This window comes from Vombatus ursinus, unplaced genomic scaffold (assembly GCF_900497805.2).
Source record: "Vombatus ursinus unplaced genomic scaffold, bare-nosed wombat genome assembly UNPS02014794.1, whole genome shotgun sequence".
Lineage (NCBI taxonomy): Eukaryota > Metazoa > Chordata > Mammalia > Diprotodontia > Vombatidae > Vombatus > Vombatus ursinus.
In genome coordinates, this window is record NW_020954572.1 from 24761928 (window position 1) to 24789276 (window position 27349).

General features: G+C 36.9%; 1 protein-coding gene across 1 annotated transcript in view; it reads right to left on the minus strand.

The window, feature by feature from the left end:
• Positions 1-27051, minus strand: part of SPRED1 (sprouty related EVH1 domain containing 1) — a 146777-nt gene extending 119726 nt beyond the window's left edge. The window contains exon 1 of the mRNA XM_027870014.1: positions 26947-27051. Coding sequence (XP_027725815.1) covers positions 26947-26978 — 32 coding nt within the window. The 5' untranslated portion in view covers positions 26979-27051. The remainder of the gene's footprint in view (positions 1-26946) is intronic.
• Between the last annotated feature and the right edge of the window lie 298 nt (positions 27052-27349).

Below are 27349 nucleotides of genomic sequence, written 5' to 3' on the forward strand. Positions count from 1 at the left end.
GGCTACCACAAGAGAGGCCCATAAATTAGGGAATAGCTATACAAATTATGGTACATTAATGTAACAGATTATTACACTACCATGAGAAATAAGGAATATGAATTCAGAGAAACATCAGGAAGAAAAGCATTTCCACTAATACCTAAAGAAGTTTTAGGTATCAAATAACCACAATACAAAAGAGTACAAACAAAGTACAAAATGTATAAAGTCCAAAAGGGATTAGAAAGATGGAGGATCCACTTCTTGTAGGAAAACTGATTTTGGAAATTAGCAATCTTAGATTATGATTTTCATAATGCAAAATGTTAAAGACAAAATAATAATATTACTATTCATTATGCCACACCTCCTCAAATTGTTTCTTTCATTTTCTTTCCTGCAGCAAGGTGGCCCAGTGTTTAGATAAAGAGCTGGGCCTGAATTCAGAATGACCTGAGTCCAAAATCAGCCTCAGACGTTTATTAGCTATGTGATCCCGGGCAAGTCAGTTAACCTTTCTCTGCCTCAGTTTCCTCAGCTGTAAAATACGAATAATAATAGCACTTACCCGTGAGGATTGCTGTAAGGACCAAATTAATATTTGTCAAATGCTAAGCACAGTGACTGACACATAGTAGGCACTTAATAAATGCTTGTTGCTTTCATTCCTTTCCTAGTTGGCTGTCTGATCTCTCTCTATAGAGAAGATTATGATGTTTTAATTACAGTACTTCTCATAACATCTCTAAATACACTACAGTTATTTACCATTTTTGTCTACAGAGTACTCTACTTTTCACATGTTATCTCTTAAAACAGTCCTGTGAGGTAAGCATTAAAAAAAAAAATTACCACACTCTTCCAAAAGTAATTAATTATATATTCTTCAGGCACACTATTGTCAATAACTGAAAATACATACTATCATAAAATTTTTAAATTACTACATACTATTTGCCTAGCAGTTACTGAACAAGTCTCTTCTAAAGTCTGAGTATGAAATAATATTAAAACATACAAGGATTCACAGAATCTGAGGTCATTTAGTCCTTTTTATAACCTGAGTTTGAACCCAAATCCCCTAAACATGATAGGTTAATCATGTCTATTTAGAAAGTATTTCCCTAGGTGTAAATTTGATATTTGCAAAGGTCTACTATAGGAGGGCAGCTAGGTGGCACAACAGATAGAGCCCTGTACTTGGAGGCCTGAACTTGAATTTTACTTCAGACACTTATTAGCTATATGACCCTGGAAAAGTCACCCTAGCCTTAGTTTTCGCAAATGTAAAATGGGATAATAATAGCGCCTGCTTCACAGGGTTGCTATGAGGATCAAATGAGAATTTATGTAAAACATTGAAAACCTTAGAGCATTATATAAATGTTACCTATTAATAGATGTTGATGAAGAAGAGATAGTGGCATAGAACTAGCCCAGGAAGACTTGGGTTTAAGCAAGGATGGGGAACCTGCATCCTCGAGGCCTTCTAGGTCCTTGAGTATGGCCTTTTGACTAACTCCAAGCTTTACCAGTCAAATCCTTTTATTAAGGGGATTTGTTCTGTGAAGGTGGGATTCAGTCAAAGGGCTGCACTTGAGGACTTATAGGGCCCCATGCTTTCTCGAGGCTGCAGGTTCCCTGATGCTGGTTTAAATCTTCCCTCTGACCTACAATGTCAGTGTGACTTTGGGCAAGTAACTTAACCTCTCACTGCTTTAGGCAATTTTCTTGACCATGTTGCAGAGAAGATGCTGACCTTCATTGGTAGAGAAAGTATTCCCATCTGGAAATTCACTATACCAATACTTCTCCATGTGTGGTTCACAAATTGGGGGAACAGGGTAGGGTCACTGTCACTAAGACCCTTTCACTATGTCCAGAAGGTCAAAACTATGTTCATAATGATACTAAGACACTATTTTCATTAATTAAAATACTCTCCTTTCCAACTATATATCTTCATGACATGGATTGTCTTTATATACTTGAACCAAAACAACATCATAACAGACTGAATGAATAAATTTAGTTGTCTTCTATAAAGCCAGACAAGAAAGAGATTTATAATATTATATAAAACAATGCCACTCTTCTCACAAATTTTTTTTGAAAATATAGTTATTTTTCATAAAAATATTATTTGGTATCACATAGTAGGTTTGTTATTTTTAATGAATTAATAAATATTTGCAAGTTTACTAGTTTTAATTCCTATTATGGTAAATATGGATAGATATAATCCACATAAACCAAAGCTTTTTGGGGTCCTCAATAATTTTTAAGAATATAAAGAAATCCTCAGACCAAAAAATTTGAGAATCACTGGTGTACATGAAAGACATCACTTGCTCCTTCTACAGCTGTATCCCAAAGAGATCAATAAAAATGGGAAATGGACCCACATGTACAAAAATATTTATAGTACCTCTTACTGTAAGAACTGGAAATTGAGAAAATGCCCATCAATTGAGGAATGGCTGAACAAGCTGTGGTTTATTAATGTAATGGAATACTATTGTGCTATAAGAAATGATGAGCAAACAGACTTCAAAAAACCTGGAAAGACTTGGATGGACTGATGCTGAGTGAAAGGAGCAGAACCAGGAGAATGTTGTACACAGTAACAGCCACACTGTGTGATGACTTTGATAGACTTAGCCCTTCTCAGCAATGCTAGGATCTAAGACATCTCCAAAAGTCTCATGATGGAAAATGCTATCCACATCCAGAGAAAGAACTATGGAGTTTGAATGCAAATTGAAGCATACGATTTGCTCTTTTGGTTTTTTTTTTTCTGTTTTGTTTTGTTTCCTCTTTCTTGTGGTTCCTCCTGTTGGTTCTAAGTCTTTACAACATGACTAATGTGAAAATATATTTAATCGGAATGTACAGGTAGAGTCTATATCAGACTGCACAGCATCTTGGGGAGGGAGGTGGGAAGGAAGGGGGAGAAAATTTAAAACTCAAAAGCTCATGTAAGTGATTGTTGAAAACTAAAAATTAATTTTTTTTTAAAAAAATCACTTGCTCAATCCCTACTGCTCTCCCTCCTGTAATTATAATTATTACCACTATTACTACCAAAAAATGAATTTTCACAATTTAATTACAGAATCATAGATTGGTAAGAATTGGAAAAGGCTCTAAAAATCTAGCCTAGTCTTTTCAGTTTTATAGATGAGGAAAATGAAGTACATAGAGATTAAATCATTTGGAAATCAGCCCAAAGCCCTCTTTTCAATTTTTCCTTGAATCGTTCATTTCATTCAGTCCTTCATTCATTCAATTTTCATTCACTACCAAAAAAGTTATAGATTTTAGTGAGAACATACCTTTATATTCTATTTTCATAATCTTTGACAACCTATGTCCAACGCTACTTTTAGTCAGATGAACAGATACACATGGAAATATACACAAATCTTAGGGAGGGCCATCTCCAGTTGTCCTGATCTATATCTTGCCACTGGAACCAGATGGCTCCTGAGGAGAAAGTGAGGATAGTGACTTTGCACAACCTTCCCTCACTTAAATCCAACTCACTTGCATGTCATGGCATCACCTCCCCGCTGTCAATGTCCTCTTTAAGAATGAAGGAAAAACAACAACAAACCTTAGGACATCTCATTGGTCAAATGTGCTATTTTTAATCTAAAGCACTGAAACAGAAAAGTAGTACACTCTATTTTTTTTAAAGGGGAGCTTAAAAAATTAGGGGACAATGATTGTATCATTGATTGACAATTCAAGTAATATCAAAGTGGAACAGGAAATCATAATGGATGTATAGTACATAGACTATTCATGAGTATGCCTATATTTACAGAATTCTGACATTCTGAAATCAATTTTTTTGGCTCTCAGTGCATCTAAACTAACTTGTACCTTTTTTGAATGACATCACCACATGCTCAAGATAAAAACCAATTTTTTAAATTTATCTGATTTAAGGTTAAAATTTTATTCTTATTTTACATGTATCTAAAAGATCACCACCACAATGACCTTCATCACAATTAATAACAAAAATAATTTTCAAAGAGCAAAAAAATTTACTAAGATCAGAAGAATTATAATTTTGGATAACTTATGCTATAATAGTCCTTTCAGACATAAGAGAGAAATCAAAATTCTAAATTATGACTAATGCATTTCGAAACAGAAAACTTAGGAACTTAATATACAAAGGTACTTTAAAATATAAGTTCTGAGGTATTTAGGTAATTAATCAAGGAACTGAGTCTAGGCTTTTCCAAGAATATCTATTCCACTTGCAGCATAACATGACATGGTCTGACATATTGGTTTTTTCCTGCTTCAAATTCTGCAGCATACAAAATAAATTTATAAATTTAATACATTTAGAAGTATACTAAGTGAAGAATAAACTACCATATTTTTATATGCTATGAGAAGCTTATCTTAATCTACACAAGATTTGTTTGCAGAAGTTAATAAAGATGGAAAAAATGGAGTATTTTCTCCTGATAGAAACAAAAACTCCTGATAGCAATCATAACTGAAGAGAGACTGATTAGACAAAATTCTATGTGGCAAAAATTGTACCACATGTATTTAGGTAATTTTTCCCCCTCTGTTCCTTTACTGAAAATAAGTATCCACTTGACACTGTGGATGGAAGTAAACAGAGCTGAGCCAAACAACATGTTTTTATTTTACTAAAATGTTTTGGCTACCTCCTCAAACTAGCAAAAACTAAACATTAGTAGCTTATTTTTCCATTTGTCACAGAAATTTAAAACATTTTAAAATCTGAATGAATGAATTAAAAGCAATTATTAAGGGAGGCAGTACTGGCCCTCAAGGAGTTTATAGTCTAATAAAAGATAACACACATAGGGGAGTGATGGCCAAGGAAAGAAGTTATGACCTGAGAAATCACAAATAGGAAGCTCAACTGACATACCCTTTCCAGAGGAAATGGTAGCATTGGTATGATTATAATTCTCAGAGCCAGAGGTTTGGGGAGGTGGGGAGTCAGGCTTACAGAAGCAGCAACAGGGAGGAAGACAGCCAGGATGAAGATGAGGTTTTCTGATTCCAAGGAATGTTGAAGCAAGTGACTTAGCTCTCCCAGGCATGGTCTCTGGAGTTCTAGAGCAGAGAGGGTAGAGCAAAAGCAGGCAAGAGGGCAGAAAATGCCAAACATTATAATTTCATAAGAAAAGCAAGCTATATGTGTAATATACCTTTTTAGCACGCCCAGTTTGTCTAACACGGAACCTGCTGTGTCTTCTACCACGTGGGTGGATGTAGCCTCCTTGGCATTGTAAATCATTTTGTATACACTTTATATTTGATTTTCTAAGTACATGATGTCCTCCTCCAATAGAACGCAACATCCTTGAGGGCAGGGACTGTTTTCATTTTACTTTGTGTGCCTAGCAAATTGAAGGCAGTGCTCAATGAACTGAACTTAATTTTCAGAGAACCAACCTCCCCTTCTTGCTGTCTTCATTCTCCCTTCCCCCATTTTTGAGCTCCACCGCCACCTTATGATCTCTTCTAACAAAAACATATTCAGCAAATTAATTCACCCTCAAAGTGTTACCCAATCCCATACAACAGTTTCATATTAAAAGAGAGTCAGGTTGCAAGTTGAAATTTAATTCAAAAGAATCAACTTCTAGTACAGCTGAGGAAAATATATTTAGGTATGCTCCCCTCCTAGTCTCCCTCAAATCAAAATAACACTCCACTTATATGTGTATAAGATTTTCCCTGGTCCAAGGGTCAGTATATATTCAGTCTGCAGTAGAGTTTGAATGCCTGGCAGTTCAGCTCCAGAAAGGACTTCAATGTCAGGTATCTCATCTTACCAGGTAATTTTCTGAATCTTCCTAAGATAATTCAAATGGAAGCAATTCAGTTTCTTGGCATGATGCTGGTATACTGTCCAGGTTTCACACACATACAACAATGAGGTCCGCACAACAGCTTTGAAGAAGCCTAATACCTCTTCTCTCCCACACTTTCCTTTGGAGCCTACTGAGCTAGCTCAGGCAATGTGTGTTAACCTTATCATCTATGAGTACATCCCTGGAAAGTATACAACCATGGTAAGTGAACTTATCCACAGTATTTAAAATTTCGGCAGAGAGCTGGCTACATTGAATGCCAAACATACATTCACCTAAAAAACTATTTCATAGAGAACTCATGCAAGGCAGGCGTTCAAATGGTGATCAGAAGCAGCAATACAAAGACATTCTCAAGGTCTTTCTGAAGAACGTTGGAATCAATTGCATGACAAGGGAGACACTGGCAAAGGACCTCCCAGCATGGTGTGCCTGCATGAAAGAAGGGGCTGTGCTCTAAGGGCGAAACAGATTGCTGTAGTTCAAAAGAAACATAAGACGTGCAAATTTAGAAACATTTCCACTCCAAATGTTCATAAGGACTATTTGTGCCTGACCTGTAATAGAGCATTCCTAGTTCACATTGGTCTGATCAGCCACAGTCAGACACACTGTACCTTGACTCCAAAATAATGATATCGTTTCGGTCAACAACCAACCAATCAACCATATATTCAGTCTAATCTATACCAACTTGTCTTGGTAGAAATAGCTTCTAAAGATTTATGATCAACTAATATAGGCACTATTAAGATGTTGTTTTAAGTAAAATTTACCAATAAAAAGCCACCACCCATAAGTTTGTTCAGGTTTACCACACAATAATAAGTGTTTTGGGGGGAGAGAGGTAAAGGAGAAGGAAAGATATAAGTGAAAAGCAAAGAGTGAGAAGATAACCTATCTGAATTTCCCTCATGGAGTTTTCTTGAAAAGGAAGTCCATCAACAGCTGATGAAAGTCAAATTTAATCTGGTTTATTGGAGAAAATGTTAATACAGGCTAAACTCTATATTAATCAGAAACCTAGCAAAAAAAAAAATACCAAATCCAATTTTAAATGATTTTTTAAAACTAAAAACTAAATATACAACCTATCAAAAAAATTCCATCCTACACACTTAAAAGTTAAACTTGATTATCTGCACAAATTATCCATTACACATTTTAAATTGCAAGTGAGCTTTGCCATTATCATCCATTATGCTCCCAAAACTGCTGCTTCCTACCAGACAGTCACTATGTGCTCAGGAAATGGATTTTAATTAGTCTACATAAAATATAATTTAAAAAATAAATCTGCTACAAAATTCATAGCACCTCAAATCCAAATGTAAATGACAAATTATCTCTGCTATAGTACTTTTCTACTAGTAAAAATAACTGGTAATTTCTTAACATTCAACTAAGACATCAGAGAATATCTAAGCAAGGAGGTGGAAAACCGGACCATAAGGTCTCAATTATCCAGATCTGGTGTTTTCTATTTTAACTACTTCTAATTTAATCATTATGATAAAATAGTATATATTTCAATCTACAAACCACTGAGGGAAGAGAAGAATCCTAGGAAAAATCTAGGGGAAAAGATTAAGATCAAGCATCATCATTAGTCTGTATTAGAATTCAGTGCCTAACATGGTAAGAATTAGACATTTAACAAGCAAAATAGAGAGCATTTTATCTTAGTCTTTTTCTACCCATCCCTCTGTTCTGATGATAGGGCTCAACACCTACAAATAGTACTACAAAAACAGCAGGTTTCAGGTCCATCAAACCGAACAAGCCATTAAGAGATATAAAGATCTACTCTGAATGATAAATAAAGAGAGAGGACAGCCTTGACAGATTATATTTACTGAATGATAAAGAATTAAACTTGAATTGAACTGTTTGATTTATTATCTATCCAAATTTAGGCTGATTATATAAATTCAACAACAAAAACTAGATTCCCAGTTAGCTAGTCTTTTCTACTCCTCTGGTAGGTAAGGGAGGAACTGAGTGTTTATAGGTCCAGGATGATCGCTTTATATGCCACACATGAAAATATTAAAAGAATAGATTTTAGCACATTAGGTAAACAGACAAGAACTCTCCAGGATAAAAGGGTGTGGAAAGGTTTCTTCTTTGGAGCAAGTGCTCACATGGATGAAATCACAGACGATCACAATGATGATCGGTTCATATTTGTAGGGTTTTTTGTTAACAAGCACTGTCTATGTATATTATATCACTGATGATCCTCAACCTTGTAAAACAGGCTAAGTACCACAGGTAAAATTATTTCAGATAAGTAAACTAAAGGTCAGAGAATTTAAGTGAGTTAATTACCCACTGTCACACAGCTAAGCACTAGGGCAGCATTCAAACCCAGCATTCAAACTTCAGACTCCAAGTAGTACATGTTTTCCATTATACCTCACAATATAGTCACAAAACATTAAAACCGGAAGGTACCATAGAGTTAATTTAACCCCATGATTTTTACAGATGAAGAAAATGAGGCATTTTATATTTAGTAAGTATTATTAAGTATCTTGTTCAGCTAACAGAGTTAATAAAAAGACAAGCCAGGATAAAAACAAAGACCCTTGCTGTTTTTCACACACCAAGTTGCCTCTTCTCCCTCTACTGACTATTATTTACCCAATCTCTTAAGCTGCACAGATAACCTGAAGCTGCACCAGATTCTGGATATACAGCTATAAGGCACATAAGTTCCTCCCTTGCTTTGCCCTGTAGAAGTAAATAATCAGAATTTCTTAGGCTTTAGTTTATTTTAGGTTTATATCAGCGTAAGAAAGAATCAATATATCCTTAGAAAGGGTTGACTTGGGACATACTTCCCCCAATCCCTTTTCCTAGGCAATTCTTTCATTTTTTTGTTCAGTTATGTTCAACTCTTCATGATCCAATTGGGTGTTTTCTTGACAAAGATACTGGAGTGGTTTGCCATTTCCTTTTCCAGCTCATTTTACAGATGAGGAAACTGAAGCAAACAGGGTGAAGTGACTTGCGCAGGGTCCCACAACTATAAAGTGTCCAAGGTCAGATTTGAACTGCAGGAAAATGAGTCTTCCCTGACTCTGGCCCCAGCACTCTATTCACTGTGCCACCTAGCTGCCCCAATTCTTCCATACACACAGATTTTTAAATTTCTTACTTCAAAGTTATGCGAATAAGGGCAAATATGATTTAAATCAAACACATGAACTATTATGTAATTCATCAAATGCATAATATATGTGGATACAATTTTACAGTCCTACATATTTTTTCACAAATAAGATGAAAATGAATTTTCCCCTAAGTTTTAAACCACTGATTTATTGATTCCCTTCTCCCCTCCATCCCTGGTTTTACAAATACTGTATATCAGAAAACTGAATAATGAAAAGCAAATACTTTTGTATGTTTGAACATGCCCATTTCATTATTTTCAAACCTGCTTCGACTAGAAAACAGTATCTTAAAGACCCTGACAATGTTTCACTTGGTCAATCGGGCCATCTCTTTGTTACGTGTACGTGTGTGCATTTTATATACTTGCCTGTTATACTCCATAGATAGAAAAATTTCATTACAATATTCCCTAGCAGCTTCTCTTAGAATTGTTCTCACATAAGATTTTCCCTTTTATTAAATTATTTTCTCACAATATCATACAGGTCAATGAAATTCATATTAAGAAATAAATCCTCTAAAACTTCTAGAATATTCTGCTCAAGAGACCTCTTTGGTCTGTCCCACCTTACAGGTCATTACAACCCCTTCCTTCTGATAGAACCCCCCAAGAGTGTTCATCTATTTACTAGAATGAAATTGATATGCCACTTTACAAACTTGTGGACTAGCTTTGGCAGCTTTTGGCAACAATATTACCACCTTCCCTTGTATAATGCTTCAGTAAATGAAAACTTCAATTTCTCGAATTTCATTTGATCTTCACAGTCTAGTAGGTAGGGCAGATGCTAATCATTCCTATTTATAGGTTAGGTGACTTGCCTACAGTCACACAGCCATTAAGTGGCAGAGCTAGAATTCAAACTTGTCTTCTAGGTTCCAAGTCTTGTGCTTTAACTAAACCATTATGCTTCCTTAAACATTTTTTTTTAAACCTGAAAACACAACTGAGAACTAAAAGAAACTATCTGGTGTTTAATGGCCTCTTCAGAGAGATGGTATCTAATTCCTCCCTACCTTTAAACTTTAACTATGTTTTCTACCTCTTCTAGACTAGTATCTGCCAATTACTAGGCAGACCACTATCAACAGATGGCAAATTTTTAATCCCTAAGACCTAAACTTAAAAGTCCTGACTCCTTTTCTATATATATCTTACTCCTATAACCTCTAACCTCTATTTCCTTTCTCCTCAGTTTACTGCATTCCTCTATGTCTTCCTCTCCACCAGCTAACCATAAGCAAAAAAGCCTGGAGCAAAGTATTTATGTATTTTAGATATCCATAAAATTCGTTTGGATTGGGATTATGTAGCACTTAGCTTGATTTCATTCAAATGGTAGCATGTTTCTACCAAAGTCTCACCCATACCTTCTTACCCAACCCTTCCATGTTAAGGTAACCCAAAACAGTTATTCCCATCCTAAAAACAAAGTTACTTCTTACTCCCAATTCCTATCCCAAAAATGACTCTGCTTTCCTATAAGTATACCCCCAGAAGTCAAAGAGCAGGCCTTAAATAGCAGGGGGGAAAAAGTTTTTGACAAGGTTAAGGGAAGGATCTGGTAACAGAAACAATGTGGTCCTGACTATTCCTGGAAAAGATTCAAGGAGACACCTGGGCTAGATAAGGGGGCTAGGCATAATACAGGCCATGGTGAAGATGGAAGGGGCCATGGCAATGGGAGGCTACCCCCATGGAAAGGGTTATTGCCTTGTCTGGGGATAGGGTTGTTTTGGAATGGTAGTCTAGGAAGAGGCTGATATTGGCACTATTAATGGGCACTATCAGGCCTAAAGAAATCTGCTGTAGGTGGTACTAATTAGCAGTTAGAGGGAAAGCATGTTCTACTAACTCTTCCCTCTAGGTTTTTCTCTATGTCCTTTCTTTTCTCTCACACTTTCAACTTGTCACAATAAAGAATTACATTGTTTTAGTTCATATATTTACTCCCTTCTTTGTTCTTAAATTTTAAAGCATCTTTGTTCTTTTTTTTTTAAAGGTTCCCAAACCCAGTCCTGAAATAAATGATTCTCCTTAACCCTTATTAAAATTAGCCTATAAAATACCTCATTCAGATGAGACCTCTGTCACAGACCATGGGCTGTGATAATCTATAAAAATTTTCTTTAAAAATTACATTACAAATGTCAGAACTGGAAGAGATCTTGGTGATGATCTAAATTCAAGGACTGTCAACCTTTTAAGGGATAAATATTATTTGGTAACATTATAAACACAATTTTTGAGATGTGTGTACCATGTACTCATTGCTACACTAAAATCTTACACTCTCATGCCTTGTTATGTCAATTCTCAAAGGCCTCTGTAGAGTACTCAGTAGAGTACAATCTTCTCTAGGTCCTATCAAATTGGAAAAAACTTCGAATGTTATTTCTTGGAATAGAAGATATCTGACTTCAGGACCAGCTTAACTGTGGGTGTTACCTAAGACTGTCCTGGAACTACTACTCTTTATCACTCTACAGGAATCTCTCTTGGTGATTTCATTAACATCCATGAGTTCAACTATCATCTCTATGAAGATGATTCCGAGATCTGTATTTCTAACTCTGGTCTCTCTCCACATCACTAAATGCTTTGTAAACATCTCAAATGTTATGTTCCACAGACATCTAAAACTCATCACGTCCAAACAGAACTCATTAGCTTTACCCTCAAACTCTCCCCTCTTTGAAATTTCCTTAACAATTGTACCACTATCCTCCCAGTCACCCGTAGCCAAATCTTGTTGATTCTACCTTAAGACATCTTTCAGGGCAGCTAGGTGACACAGTGGATAGAGCACTGGCCCTGAAGTCAGAAAGACCTGAGTTCAAATCCGGCCTCAGACCAAACACTTGACATTTAATAGCTGTGTGACCTTGGGCAAGTCACTTAACCCCGACTGCCTCACCAAAAAAAAAAAGACATCTTTCTTGTTCATTCTCCTTTCTCCACATAACTACCACCCTATTTCGGTCCTATTCTCCCCTTATATGGACTTCTGAAATACTGGTTTCCCTACCTCAAGTCTCTCCCCACTCCAATCCACCACCAATATAATTTTACTGAAGTTTATTTCTGGACATATCAACCCCTCCTCCAGTTCCCAACTCTCTCAAACAGTTCCTTTGGCACCCTACTACCAGCAGGAAATGATAAATTCTTTGTTTGGCATTAAAAGCTCTTTATAACCTGACCTCTTGCTACCTTTTCAGTCTTCTCAAACTTTATGCCTCTCTACCCACTTCATGTTCCAACAACCCTGGCCTATTTGCTGTTCCTCAAACATGAAACTTCCTCTCCTATCTCTGCACTTTTGTATTGGGCTGGCGTTGCCTATCACCCCACACTCTTGTTTTCCTGACTTCCTTTAATGCTCTACTCAAATCCCACCCACTCTAGGAAATCTTTCCAGCTGTTAATGGTTTCTCCTCTGAGATTGCCTTCCATGTACAGTGTGTGTATCTTATTTTAGCTAGTTTATTTACCTGTTGCCTCCACAATTGAATGTAAATTCCTTCACACTGAGGACTATGCTTTTGCCTTTCTTTGTATTCCTAGAACTTAGCAACATAGTTAACACACTGTAAGATCTTACTAATAAATCCTTGTTGCCTTGGACCAAATTCAGAGGCTTACTATCAGAAGATTGGCCACCAAAAGATTTTTTTTTTTTTTTGCTTAGAGCAACTCAGAATTGCCCATAAAAGCACAGTATAATAATCTATATCAGTGGAGAAGGCAGCCACACAAATCACAATATGTTAATGTGTCAACTTCTGTTCAAAAAAATTTTAATAATCCCACAAGTATTGCGTTTTAATTCAACTTATATTTATTAAGCTCCTGCTTAATTGAAGGCACAATTTTATTACTTTATTTACTCAAGTTAATACAATGAAATGACCAAATACTAATTATTATTTCCAAAAAGGCACTTGTTAAAATGCACAGGTGGCCTAGGAACAGAAGGGAAAAGCCTGATGAGCTTATAGCATTCCCACATTAGCACATTATTACCAGTTTATAAGATAAGTTAATTGTTACCTTGAAAAGGCAACAAGTATTTACTAAGTGCCTATTACAAAGACAAAAAAAAAAAAAAAAAGAACAAAGTACATTCTATTGGTAGCATGCCACATATACACAGTTAAGAAACTATAAAGTATACAAAGTAAATAAAGTTATGGCGCTAACAATTTGGAGTAGGAGGGAGAAACTCAGGAAAAGACTTAACATAGGAGCTAGCACTTGAGCTGAGCTTTTGTTTAATGGATTTTGATGACTTTTTGTTTTTAAAATCTCTTACATTTCCCCCAATGTTCCTCTTGCCCCACCCCTTTTGAGGCATCCCTCATAATAAAGAATAAGAAAAAGGGGGGGGGGGATCCAGGAAAACTAATTAACATAACTAAAAATTTGACATTCTAAATATTTCACAATTCATGAGCTGAACTGTTAAAGGAACTAGGCAGAAGTGAGAAGGCAGAACATTTCAGACTCTGAGGAAGAAAGATGAATGTTAGGCATGTTGTTCAGTTGTTTCAGTCATGTTTGACTTCTTCATATCCTCCTTTGGGGTTTTCTTGGCAAAGATTCTAGAATTGTTTGCCATTTCCTTCTCCAGCTCACTTTACAGCTGAGGAAACTGAAGCAAACAGTCAAGTGACTTGATCAGGGTCACACAAGTGACTAAGACAGTAAGTGTCTGAGGCCAGACTTGAATTCAGGAAAATAAGTCTTTCTGACTCCAGGCCCAGCACTATCAACTGTACCACTTAGCAGCCCTATGTTGGGCATGACTGAATGTGGAAGGAGAGGAATGTTAAAGAAGTATGAAAAAAATTGGCTGGGACCAGATTACAGAGAATTTTAGATACCAAAGAGAGTAATTATATTTTATCCAAGAGGCAATGGTGTGCCCAATGAAGTGATGATCAGACCTATTCTTTGGCAATATCTACCTGGCAACTATTTGAAAGAGGGGATGAAGAGGGGAAGAGTCTGACAGCAAGAAAACCTATTGGAAAGCTTCTATAGGAAGACATGATGAGGGCCTTAACTAGGGTGACAGCTAAGTGAACAGAGAAAATGGGATAGATGTGAGGTGTGGTGGAGGTAGAACAGACAAGACATGGCAGCGGACCAGAACTGCAGAATGAAGGAAACTCTGAGATTGCAACCTGGATGACTGGACTGATATCCTCCACAGAAATAGGGAAATATGGTGGGTAGGCTTAAGAGGAAAAGGTAAGTTACAGTTCTGAACATGTTGAGCTTGAGAGGACTGTGGGATATCCAGGTGGAGATGATCAAGGTAATGTAAGGTTGGAGCTCAGGAGAGAGATAAGGCTTAGGTAAGATCTGGAGACATTTGCACAGAATTGAATCCATGGGAACTAATCAGATCACCACGAAAAGAAAAAAGAGGGAAGGGAAAAAATGGCCTAGGACACAGCCTTACAATATGCCCAAACCATGGCACATGGATGGTGATCCAGCAAAGGGCACTGAGGAGTGGTCAAACAGAAGTAGAACCAGAACAGCCAGTAACATAAGACCCTGGGAAAAGTGTCCAGGAGGAAAAAAATAGTCAACAGTGTCAAAAGCTGCTGAGAAGACAAGAAGGATGACTAAGCATAGGCCCCTGAATTTAACAATTAAAAGGGAGTTGTTACTAAAAGCAGTTTCTGTCAAGAAACAGGAAGTGAAGCCAGATTTCAAGGGGTCAAAAAGTGAGATTTTTCTAGGAGTTTGGCTGTGAAAGGGAAAAGTATAGGATGACAGCTTGAGGAGAGAGAAGGCAAATGAAGGTATTTCACAGATGGGATAGATCTGGGGATATTTTTAGGTGTCAGGAAAGAGTCAGGGGATAAACAGGGAGTAGAGCTAGTTTGATAATTGAAGGGGCAAGCTCCCAGAAGGAAAGAAATCAAGAGCACAAATAGAGAGACTGGTATTGGCAAGAAGGGCCACTTTAAAATGAACAGAGGTTCTCTGCTGAGAAAAGGTAGTTGAAAGAGTATCTGAAATATTCACTGTGGTAAACATGATAAAAAGTCAATCAGAGAAAAAAAAGTCAATCAGAGAAGAGTAAAAAGATTACTAAAAAGTAGTGAGAATCCAGTTAAGATTAGATACAAATGTGTAGGGGACTCAGCCAGTACTACCATGTCTTTCAACAGCACTTAAGCAAAAGCTGAATGGGGGGGGGGGGGGGGGTTGGCAAGTCGAAAGGATAGGAAGGAAGGAGTCCAGCCTTGAGGAAATAAGGCAGACCGGAAGTTTGCCAACAGCAAGGAATCAGGTCAATGACTAAGGTTATGGAGCCGAAGTGGGACAACCTAATGACAGCTCACTGCTTTGGGCAGTAAGGAATGAGTAGGCAAAGAATGGGTTTCTAAGCCTAAAATGTATTTCTCTCCAAGGCTAGGGGTACCTTTTATGTGTGTTCCATATTAATTATACTAATAAGAAGAAACTTGTTATTATGAAAGAACTGGCAAGTCAAACTGATTTCCAATCCCTCACCTAATCTAATACCCAAAGTCAATCACTCAGGTAGCAGTAGTTAGAGGAACTGGGTCCATTTCTAATGATCGGTTTGATACCTTATCTTAGTCACAGAGCATTAATGACAAGCCAGAAATCCAGCACAATTTGCATTTAAGTTATCATCTCTAGTTCAAGATGCCATGATATTTTTGAATGTATCTAATTCTTCAAATAGGAAAACATTCAATTTTAATATTTAAACTAGAGAATCCTATTTTCATATACTATATATTCATATATAACACAATTTTTAAAAATCTACCCTAAAGAAGCCTTTGATTTATACAGAACTTTAAAGGCACTTCATAATAGGTTTTTCTTACAGATAATTCTTATTCGTCAAAATATATAGTTTCTGAATGAAAGGACTATGTTATCAATCACTACAAGTACTAATGTACCATCTGTAGTGAAGAGGTCATAAATTTTATTAAAGCAGTTCTCTAAAAATTAATAGTATTATAAGGTTCTTAACGACCATTCAATGCATTCAGCCCAAATTTAGGATGGGGTACCTCAAACCTATGAGCTAAATCTTATCCACAGCCTAATTTCATCTAGCCCACTGGGAAAGAACAAAGAAATGGTCCCATTTACACCTACATTTGCAAAAAAGGCTATAACCCTGACAAGTCTTTAGTGACTATATTCAAAGCAATCTTAATTGGTAGTGTTACTCCCATGAAAAGACTCATCTTTCTCTAAATGAGATCTGAAACTACCCACTTTTCCAAACTAGGAAGCAGACTTATTTTTGTCTCTGTTATTCCAGAGGTTAGTACGTAGCAGGCATTTAATAAATGTACAAATGAATCAACCTTTGAAGGAAGGCTCTAGTCTTGCACTTGGTCCTGTACTACTATTTAATGTTTCAATGGCATGGAAAAAGGGACAGAAAAAAAAGTGTTTTTCAAATTTGTAAGACAAACTAGGTAGATAGCTAACAAACTGGATCAAAGAGGCAGGATCCAAAGAGATAATTATGTTGTAGAACATTAGGCTAAATCAAATAAGACAAAATTGAATAAGTATAAATCACAGAACTGCAGAATTTCATAGTTAGAAGGGACCTAAAAGGCATCTAATCTAGTTCAACCCATACCTGTAGAGGAATATCCTCCTATATCATGCCAGACAAGTGATCATCGAGTCTTTCCTTAAGGACCAGTATCAGGGAAACCCATTTCTCAAGGCAGCCCATTCCACTTTTGGTATCTGTTAGAAAAGTAAGCTTTTCCTTGTTGTTTTTGTTCAGTCGTGTCTGACTCTCCTGATTCCATGGACCACAGCATGTCAGGCCCTTCTATCCTCCGCTATCTCTCAAAGACTATCCAAGTTCATGTTTCTTGTGTCTATGACACTATCTATCCATCATATCCTCTGCCATCCCCTTTTCCTTTTGCCTTCAATCTTTCTCAACATCAGGGTCTTTTCTGATGAGTTTTGTCTTCTCATTATGTAGCCAAAGTATCTAAGCTTCAGCTTCAGCATTTGACCTTTCAGTGAATAGCCTGAATTAATTTAAGTATTCACTGATTTGATCTCCTTGCTGTCCAAGGGACTCTCAAAAGTCTTCTCCAGCACCAAAATTTGGAAGTGTCAATTCTGTAGTGCTCAGCTTTCCTCACAATCTAACTCTCACAGCCATACATTGCTACTGGAAAAATCGTACTTTTGATCTTTGTTGGCCAGGTGTCTCTGCTTTTTAGTATGCTATCCAGATTTGCTATAGCTCTCCTTCTAAAGAAGGTCTTTTAATTTCATGGTTGCAGTCACCCTCTGCAGTGATCTTTGAGCCCAAGACTATAAAATCTGTCACTGCTTCCATTTCTTCTCCCTCTGTTTGCCAAAAGTGATGGGACCACTTACCAAGATCTTAGTTTTTTTGATGTTAAGCTTCAAGCCAGCTTTTAAACTCTCCTCTTTCAACCTCATCAAGAAGCTTCTTAATTCTTCTTCACTTTCTGCCATCAGAGTGGTATCAACTGTGTATCTGAGATTGTTGACATTTCTCCTGGCAACCTTAATTCCAGCTTTGGATTCATCCAGCCTGGCATTTCCTATGATGTACTCTGCATATAAGTTAAATAAATAAAGTGACAATATACAGCCTTGTCACGCTCCTTTTTCAATCTTAAAACGATCATGTTTGGGTCTAAGTTGCTTCTTGGCCCACATACAAAGTTCCTCAGGAAACAAGTAAGATGATCTGGTACTCCCATCTTTTTGAGGACTTGCTACAATTTGTTATGATCCACACAGTCAAAGGCTTTAGCATAGTCAATAAAGCAAAAGTAGATAATTTTCTGTAACTTCCTTGCTTTCTCCATAATCCAGCTTTTCCTTATATCAAACCTAAAACTGCTTGTCGACAACTTCCACTCCTAATTGTGTCCTCTGGACAATTTTTTAAAAATTTTATTTAATTTTTAAGAAAATTTAAAAAAAAAATTTCTCCCTCCCATTTATCCCCCTATTGAAAAAAGAAAAGCAAGATCCTTGTAATAAGTATGCACAGTCAAACAAAACAATTCCCCAAACTAGGAATGTCTCAAATTGGCCATATCCAAAACACAAATCTCTATCTGCATCCTGAGTCCATCACTTGTCAGCAGGTAGGCAACATATTTCAAAATGGCTCTTCTGGGATCACTGTCAGTCCCTGTGTTGCTAAAGAGTTAAGTCTTCTGAAGTTATTTGTCTTTACAATGTTGTAGTTACTGTAGAAATTATTCTGATTCTTCTCACTTCACTGTTTCAGTTCATACAAGTCTTTCTAGGCTTCTCTCTGAAACTGTCTTCTGGGTACACTTGGGGTTAAAAATATCAGTCTCACAAGAAGAAATTTGGGAAGGGATGGCTAGATAGCAGTTTGTGTAAAAAAATAACAAGTTTTAGTACTCTGCAAGCTCAATAAAAGTCAACAGAGTGATAATGTAGACAAAAAAGCTCGTGCAATTTATAAGCTGCATTAAAAGAAGCATAGTGTCCAAGAGGACAGAGATAGTTCTATTATACTGTTCTCATTAGACCACATTTGGAATGTTTTGTTCAGTTCTGGGCACATTTAGGAAGACTTATGATAAGGTGAAGGGCCAAACAGTGAAAGGTCTCAAGATCATGCTCACATGAGGGTTGGGAGAATAAACTGGGGATATTTAGCCTAGAGTAGATTAAACTTTTGGGGGGAGAAATGATAGCTGTCTTCAAGTATTTAAAGGGCTGTCATGTAGAACAGGAATTAGACTTATTCTGCTCAGTAGAAGTAAGAACAATGGATGCAAGTTGCAAAGAAGCAAATTTAAGCTTAACTTGAGGAAGAACTTAAAAATTACAAGTGTCCAAAAAATATAACAGACTGCCTCTGGAAATAATGGGTTACTCAAATCGAGGACCATGAGTGAATGTTCCCCCTCAATGGAGGTCTTTAAACAAAGACCTGATAACCATTTGTAAGGTATATTGCAGATGGGATGGATTCTTGTCCAAGCATGCATTGAACTGGATGCCCCTGCTCTAAGGTTTTATGAAAAGAACTGGTGGAGGAAGGACATTTAATATTTTAATACAGAAAGCCTTGCAGAATGTTTAAAAAAAAATATTCACAAGAAAATTTTCATCAGTTATTCCTACTAAATCAGGAACAGAGATGATATATGGAACATAAGTTTCAGAAACCCAAAGAAAAATATGGCCCATATGACAGGAATATAGAAATATCATTTTTCTTTTAGATTCAGTTTATCTCAATTTAGTTCCTAGGCCAATGATTCAATGTTAAATTACATTCTTTTTTTTTAAAACTATAACTGTTTTACATGACTTCACATGTACAATTGACAGCATATTTATTACTTGCCTTTTCAATGAGTGGGAGGGAGATTGGAAGGAGGAAAATTGGAACTCAAAATGTAAGAAAAAATATTAAAAATAAACATAACTCTAGTTAGACTGCAGGTCCTTCGTTAGTCCATGATCTTGGATCACAGGCTTTGTTATATCTCTATCTGGATTTCTAGCACCCAATAAGTACCTTCTACATTGTATATGCTTACTTAATAAATATTTGTTGAAATAAATAGTTTTGTGCTCCTATAATTTGAGGGTGAGGAAAACAGTTCCAGCGGTACCCAAAAAAGGACCTTATTAACTTTTAATTGAAGGTATGATATGGGAAAGAACACCAAATTTAGGGGGCTTGGATTAAAATCTCATTTCGAACACTCCCTTGATGTCTCCATAGAAGAAGCATTCATTCTGAGTTTCAGTTTCCTCATCTTTAAAATATGGTTAATGCGTGCACTATCAAACTTTACAGGATTGCTGCAGAAAATATTTCGTAAAATTTTAAGGCACTATATTAATGTAAATTACTGTTTTTTAAAATTAATTGACATACATACATGACATTAAATGACACACACTTAAAAGTAAAATATTTTTCAATGTAGTACTAAAGTGAAATACAGTAGAAAAAGTTCATGTCTCTAGCTATCAAGCTTGATTTTTTAAGAATTAAATGTACAACTCTCTTACTGGATCAATTACTATGAATTGCACAGATAAACTAAGCAATTCAGAAAAAGTGAACTGCAGAAAAAGTAAAAATATTTTTTCTGATTGTTTTACTTGGTGGCTATAAGTGAAGTATGGAAACTGGTTTAATGTTAATAGATTCTTCTCAGAACTGCTCAGTTGGTATTTACAATTAACAGCTCCTCCTGCGCACTTATTCAACTCTTATTCATCTTCTTTCAAGCCAGTAATTACATTCATAATGCTGGATAGTTCTCCGTTTGTAACATATAACCAATGCAATATATATTCATATGTGGCTAAGTCCAAAAGATCAGGTCTCAAAGCCCCAAATTTTAATTATAAACCTTAATTTTTCCCATATTTAGCTCAGTCTTTAACTTCAAATGAGTTATTCAATCAAATTATTACATTTCTGCTTGTGTTAAATTTGCCCAACTTCCTGAACAATTAAAGGAGCAAATGTATCCATCAATTAAACCCCACTCTGGGTCAGGCACTATGCTGGATGCTGGGGATACAAAGAAAAATGAAAGTCCCTGTCCTAAGGAGCACATGTATAAGGAAAACAAAAGGTAAAGGAGCAGGAGAAGAGGAAACAAAGAGTAGAACATTGTACACTAAAGTCAGAGTTGAGCCAGTCTCTACTTTAAACAACAAAAGAGTCTAGTTTATCCTTAGAGCAAGGGTTCTTAACCTTTTTTGTATCATGGATCCCTCTGGCAATTTGGTGAAACCTATGGATTCCTCAGAATAATGTTTTAAGTAAAGGGAATGCTAAATTTCAGTCAGAGGTTATTAAAAAAATTAAGATGTCACTGTTCCTATCCAAGTTCATGGGCCCCTAAAATGGCCCCCCTTGGGGTTTCACAGACTTCAAGTTAAGAACTCTTGTCCTAGAGACATTTGGAAGACACTGAAGGGTAAGGGAATAAATACTTATATAGCACCTACTATGTACCAGGCACTGTGCTAAGCAATTTTACAAGCATTATCTCATTCGCTTCTCCCAACAGCCCCGTAAGGTAGATGCTATTATTATCCCCATTTTACAGTTGAGGAAACAGAGTCAAATAGGTTAAGTGATTTTTGCCCAGGGTCACACAGCTACTGAGTATCAGAAGCTGCATCTGAATTCAGCCTGAGCTCTATCCATTCCGCCACCTAGCTGCTGTCTTTTGAGCACCTGGTCAGACCTAATGATTTGGGCAAGTATGGGATTGGAGAAGGGAGATAGGAGGCAGAGGGAGACCAATTAAAATCTATTGCAAATAAAAATTTATTAGTATGAAGCAGCTAGGGGGCATGGTGGATAGAGCACCAGATCTGGAATCAGGAGGACCTGAGTTCAAATCTGGCCTCAAACACTTGACACTTACTAGCTATGTGACCCTGGGCAAGTCATTTCACCCCATTGCCTAGCCAAAAAAAAAAAAAAAAAAAAAAAATTATTAGTGCCCAGCACTATATTAGGTACTAACTTGTTCCAAAAAACATATCAACAGTTTTCTCAATAAACTAAATAGTTAAATTAATATCTTTAAAATAATTTTACATATATATATAAACTAGTATTTTAAGGTTTACCAAGTGCTTTCTTTAAAACAGCTCTTCTGAAGTATGTAGAGTAAGTACTATTAACCTCAATTTACAGATGAGGAAACTGAGGTTTAGAGAGGAAAAACAACTTGCCCATTCATAGTAATAGAATTAAGCAGCACCAGAGCCAGAATTTGAACCCAGATCTCTTGAATGTTAAGTGCACTTTCCAAACTACCTATCAAATCACTGAAGTATCAAGGAATTGTCAATGGGACAATCAGGTATATTTTATGCCAATAGTCAGCTGTGTGAGCTCAAAGGGTTGGGCTCAGTGAGCAATACAATACCACTTACTTTTCAGATATAACATTTTATTATTATAGGGACCAGAGGAAGAGTTCCCCTATACAATCCCAAACTGAAAAAAGCTTAACAAATTTCAGGTCTACTGAAGCTATAGATGATTGGAATTAAAATATCAGTCCTTTTTCTCTGGCTTTGATTTTTTGGTTACTAACAATTGGTAGCCTTTAAATTGTCAAACCTACTAACCTCTCCCTCTTCTCTGAGCAGTCCAAATAATTAAGCAATTCTAATTTTCCTATCCACCTGCAATCTCCTGTAATTTGGAAGCTCTAAAAAAAAAAAAGTCTTGGAAGTGATACACTCAGTTTTTAGACATAGCTGTCAACTCATTATACAAAGTTTGGGTGTGCAAGAGACAGGCAGGAAGAGAGCTCTATCTTTTGCTCTATGTGGGAAGCAGCTCATCATTTTTTGTCCTAGTCCAAGGATATCCAGTACATGCCTAGTTATTACAATTTTACCTGACAAATGGTTTTGGTGGACTTTTTTTTGGGGCGGCGGGCAAGTTATTTTTTATCAGAGAATGGGCAGACCATTATACAGGCTCTCCGTTACTGATAAAAGACAGCTCTACAGAGGCAAAATATAGGAAAAAAAAACATTTTTGGTCTAAATCACAAGATGATCTTTCTTGTAAAATTATGTTTAAATTAAGTAGAAGTTTTTCTAAGACTCTATATCCCTACCCAAGTGTTGGGAATCAAGCATTTGTTCCCAGAACCGGGCACAATGCTACCTAATATAACAACAGAATCAATCAACTAAGTTTGAAACCTTGATAGTGACCATTTTATGCATGTGAAAATGCAAACTGGATACACAGAAAAGTGAATTGTAGCAAGTTTCAAAATATACCTTATAATAAACTAGAAAAATATGAATTGAAATTGGCAATAATTTAATGACAATTTATCACTAAATATTCCCCAGAGATTTCAGTTACTCTTCACACCCTCCAAAGGAAAACATTTTTTTTCTGCCATAAAATGCACAATCATTAAGAGAACATAGGAGTATATATCTAGAGTTGGTAGGAACTTTAGAGGTCATTCAGGCCAACCCCCTCATCAAAGAGATGAAGAAACTGAGACTCAGCAAAGTCACAGGTCTTCTCTAAGGTCACACAGTTATTAAATGGCAGTGCTAAGGTACTCTGAATCCAAATCCAGTATTTTCTTTCCAAACCACAATAATGCCTCAAGTAAAATGTTTGCTTTAGAAAACACGGTTCAAGCTACTTATATTAGACTATCAAGTACATTATATTGGGAAACTTAATTCTAATCAATCGCAAATAATGCTCAGATTATGAAACTTCCATAGATTTTCTTTTATCAAAGGAAATGTAGGACTAGCAAGACTACATTGCTCTTGGCTATAATATATCAGATAATCTAATGCTTAACATTCCAGCTGATTTTTGAAAAAAATCTATCCTATGAACACTAAAATGACAAAAACAGGGAAAATGTATCCTATCCAGTGGCAAAGCTTAAATATTACCTAACATACTTTAATCAGGAAATCAAAACAGAATTTGCTAAGTGAATTAGCAAAACATTTTACTTCTGAATGTTGTTACTTTAAATAATTTCCTTAAAATTAATGTTTATCAACTTGTTATTTTTTATGTGGGTAGATTTTTCTAGTGCTTCAAGTACTTCAACCTTAATCTCTATTGAGAAAAACTGCCATGTTTTATTCCATAGCATTCATTTACACACACCATTACAGGCTTCTACTTATCATTCATTAAGAAAAATCAGAAAGCTAAATTTTAGGGGTGATTATAATAAAAAGGCATAATCTAAGATAACAAATGTAGTTTTCATTCTTATTTCCTCAATGTAATCTTTTTCTCTTAAATCTGGTTTGCTATAAACACAATGCTTTATGTATACAGTAAATACTCAATAATTAATAATTTTTAAAATAACCAATCCTTTCCTAGAGACACAACTCCAAATTGAAGAAGCATGGTATATCTGATGAAAGAACTGCAGAATGAGGCCTTTAGAGGCCTTGACTACAACCTAGCACTATTCTTACTAGAGAGGCTTAATGGTTTCCCAGTGATAAGGGGTTTTTCCTCACCTTGTTAAGCTGAGATCTAGGAAAAAAGGAAAAAATTCTAAGTGCATGGTTTCCTATTGTAATTAAATCCCTGGCCTTGTTGGCTAAACACCTATTTAAGTTCCCACAAATAATTAAATCTATGTTTCAAGGCAGTGTTTTGTTCTTCTTTTTAAACAAAACAGCAAGGCCTTAAACACTTTTTAATTTTGCCTTATGCCTAATTGTTTTTTTTCCTTATTTACAAGTAGAGCATAATACTATTATCATTTAGTCATTTAAATATGCTCTTTTAAGTAAAAGATAACCTACAACTTTTCAATTAGATTACTTGAGTATAAAATGGGTTCTAGAAAACTGAATATCACAACTAACATTATTCATTGCCACTCAATGTTACTGTCTAGGAGAAAAGTAATTACTTGAAGCATACATCCTTTTCTAAAGCAAAATACAAAACCTCCAGGTTTATTATCAAAATATAGCATATCTTTTTCATTTTAATACGAAAGGACAGAGTGTCATTTCTGTCTTATTAACATCAGTATCATTACATGGTCCTAAAGAACAGTCCATTAGTTATAGACCTAGACAAGTTTGCAAAAGCATTATTCTAAGACTTAATACATATGATGAAACTTCTAAATATTCTTCTATTACATGGCTTAAATATTTTTAAATATTTAATGTTAAATACTTAGTACCTAAATATTTCAAATTTAAAGGTCAAATTATTTTTAATTCAAAATACTTCAAATATTGAAATAAGATTAAACAATTGCGAATATTCATTAGCTTACATGAACTGTCAGTATTAATATGACCAACCCATTAATACACTATATTTATGCTTTCCACTTGTCCTCAGGATACCAAAAAAGAATTCCTATTTTCATTACTAGAGATACATTTATGTCAATCTAAATTCTATGACTTGCTTTTCTGTTAGCTATTGCCAAAAAGGAAATTATTTTTTCATCTAAAAATATGGCCTTGGTTTAGTAAAAAGTCTTTCCCCTTTCCTAAAATGCAATTCGACGTTTTAATTTAAATTGCTTGTGTGGAGACCCCCCAACACCAAAAAAAAACCCTCTTTGGGTAGCTCGATGGTTTTCCTCCAGAAGCATTCCCTGAAAAAGATCTTTTGAGTCTCTCACAAAACAGGTCTAATCTGCTGAAGGCTGAGAGACAGTGCACTGCACTGTGAATGGACAGCCAGGTATTTTATGAATGGAGTAGATCACGTGATGCCAGCACCTCCCCGAACTGATATTTCCCACATAACTGTGTCAACATGCAGTGAACAGGGGTGGTTGTTTTGTGTGTGTGTCTGTGTGTGTGGTTTTTTTTTTAATTTGACCTAAAATTTCAAATTCTCTTTACTTCTTCAATTCAGATGTTTTCTTGGAGACACACACCCAGAAAACTCGTACTTATTTCCCTGACAAATGCTTTCAGAACGTCCAAGGTGGTGGTGGTTTAATTACTTTTTATGAATGAAGATTGTGCTATGCAAATAAGAGCGATTCACAAAAAGAGACGAAGAGAACATGGCGGCGACTTCTGCTTCTTGGCTGCACCGACACTGCAGCAGTCCACCTTCTACACCCGCTAAGCAGAAGCGGGAGCTTTTTTTTTTTCCTCCAGACTGCTGCTTGCTATTTCTCAAGCTATTTCGTGCTTTACAGGCCTCAAGGTTTTTAGGAGCTTGAGAATCCTCTCTCCAAGAGGTTTGTGCTGAGGAATGTGTATTTTATTTAAAGGAATCTGTCTTAATGACAATTCTCCCACCCTATTATTTCTTCCGCCTGAAAACAAAACAAAAATTGAACTAAAAAAATAGGCAAAAAGTGAACTTCTAAAATTAGTGAAGAGATGATAAAATTTCTCAGAGAATTTTCAGTCCCCAACAAAAAAAAAATTCTATCTCTTCACTGAATCACCAAATCGCCATGCATCAGTTGTTAAAAGATTTAAATGTCAAAAATACTACTTTGGCAAACAGAAGTGACCAAATAAGTACAGCCTTAACCCACGATAGCTTGTAAAGAAAAGTTAATGAATGAGATCATCGACATGTTCAGCAGTGTAAATATTGTTAAACCATTCGTGCTTCCTTTTAGGTCTGCTGACAAGAATGTCCTGAAGGGATACCATTCAAAGAAAAATAATCCTGGAGTCCATCTCATTGATAGAGTTATAAAATCTAAGTCTAAAACATAGACGAAATAGCCCCAATAGATCCCTTCCTGTTTTGTCTTTACTCTTACTTCATCCTAAAATTGTTCAGCATCTCTCCCCACCCCCACTTTTTTAAAAGTACCTTATAGGTGGATCTTAAGAAAAAAAAGGGGGGTAACGACTTAATCTGTATTTAGTCACTGACTCATCCAATTAAGATTGAGGAGCAGTTTGCTGCAGGATGGTGCTCCCACACATGAGTTTCCATGTGAAATAGCTATAAAGGGAAAAGGATGAATGTTCTAGATGTGTGCGTGTCGGTGTGCTTGGAGGGGGGAGTGAGGAAACAGACCAGTCCTTCCATGCATTTCAACCTCACCTCTCAAAGCATCCCAACTCATACATTCTCGTGGTGGGGCTGAGAGGACCCTTACCTCAAAAGTCAAGACAACCTCCCCAGTCCCCCAAAAGGAAACCAGTTCACAGGGAAGGCATGGGGGTAGGGTTGGGGGGAATGTCCTCTCCCCCCCATCCAATCTCCCCAACACGCCCCCCCAGCCCCAAACTCTCGGGGGGTGCAGGTGGGCAGGCAGCCTTCACTGGGGCTCCAGGGGCCGGGGTCAGAAGGGGCTCGCTTACTCGTGGTCAGAAGTCGCCGTCTCCTCGCTCATTTTTCCCTCACCGCGATCCGATCTGGAGATGGAGAAGCAGCAGCAGCAGCGGCGGCGGCAGGAGGCGGAGCAGGAGCGGCAGCAGCGGCGGCGGCGGCAGCACCGAGGGGCCGGAGGCGGCGGCCGGGGGGGCGCGGGAGGAGCGGGTCAGGGACCTCACCATGGTGGACACCTCCCCTGGAGCGGCCCCCCCCTCCTCCCCTCCCGGGAACCCCGGCCGCCCCGCGGGGGGGCGGCGGCCGTGGCCACAATCTCGGCGGTGGCGGTGGCGGTGGCGGTGTCGGAGTCGGTGTCGGCTGCCGACCTCGCTGCCCGCCGCCCGTTCCGGGGGTCACAAGTGGCGCCGGTTCCGCGGCGCGAGTCTCGCTCAG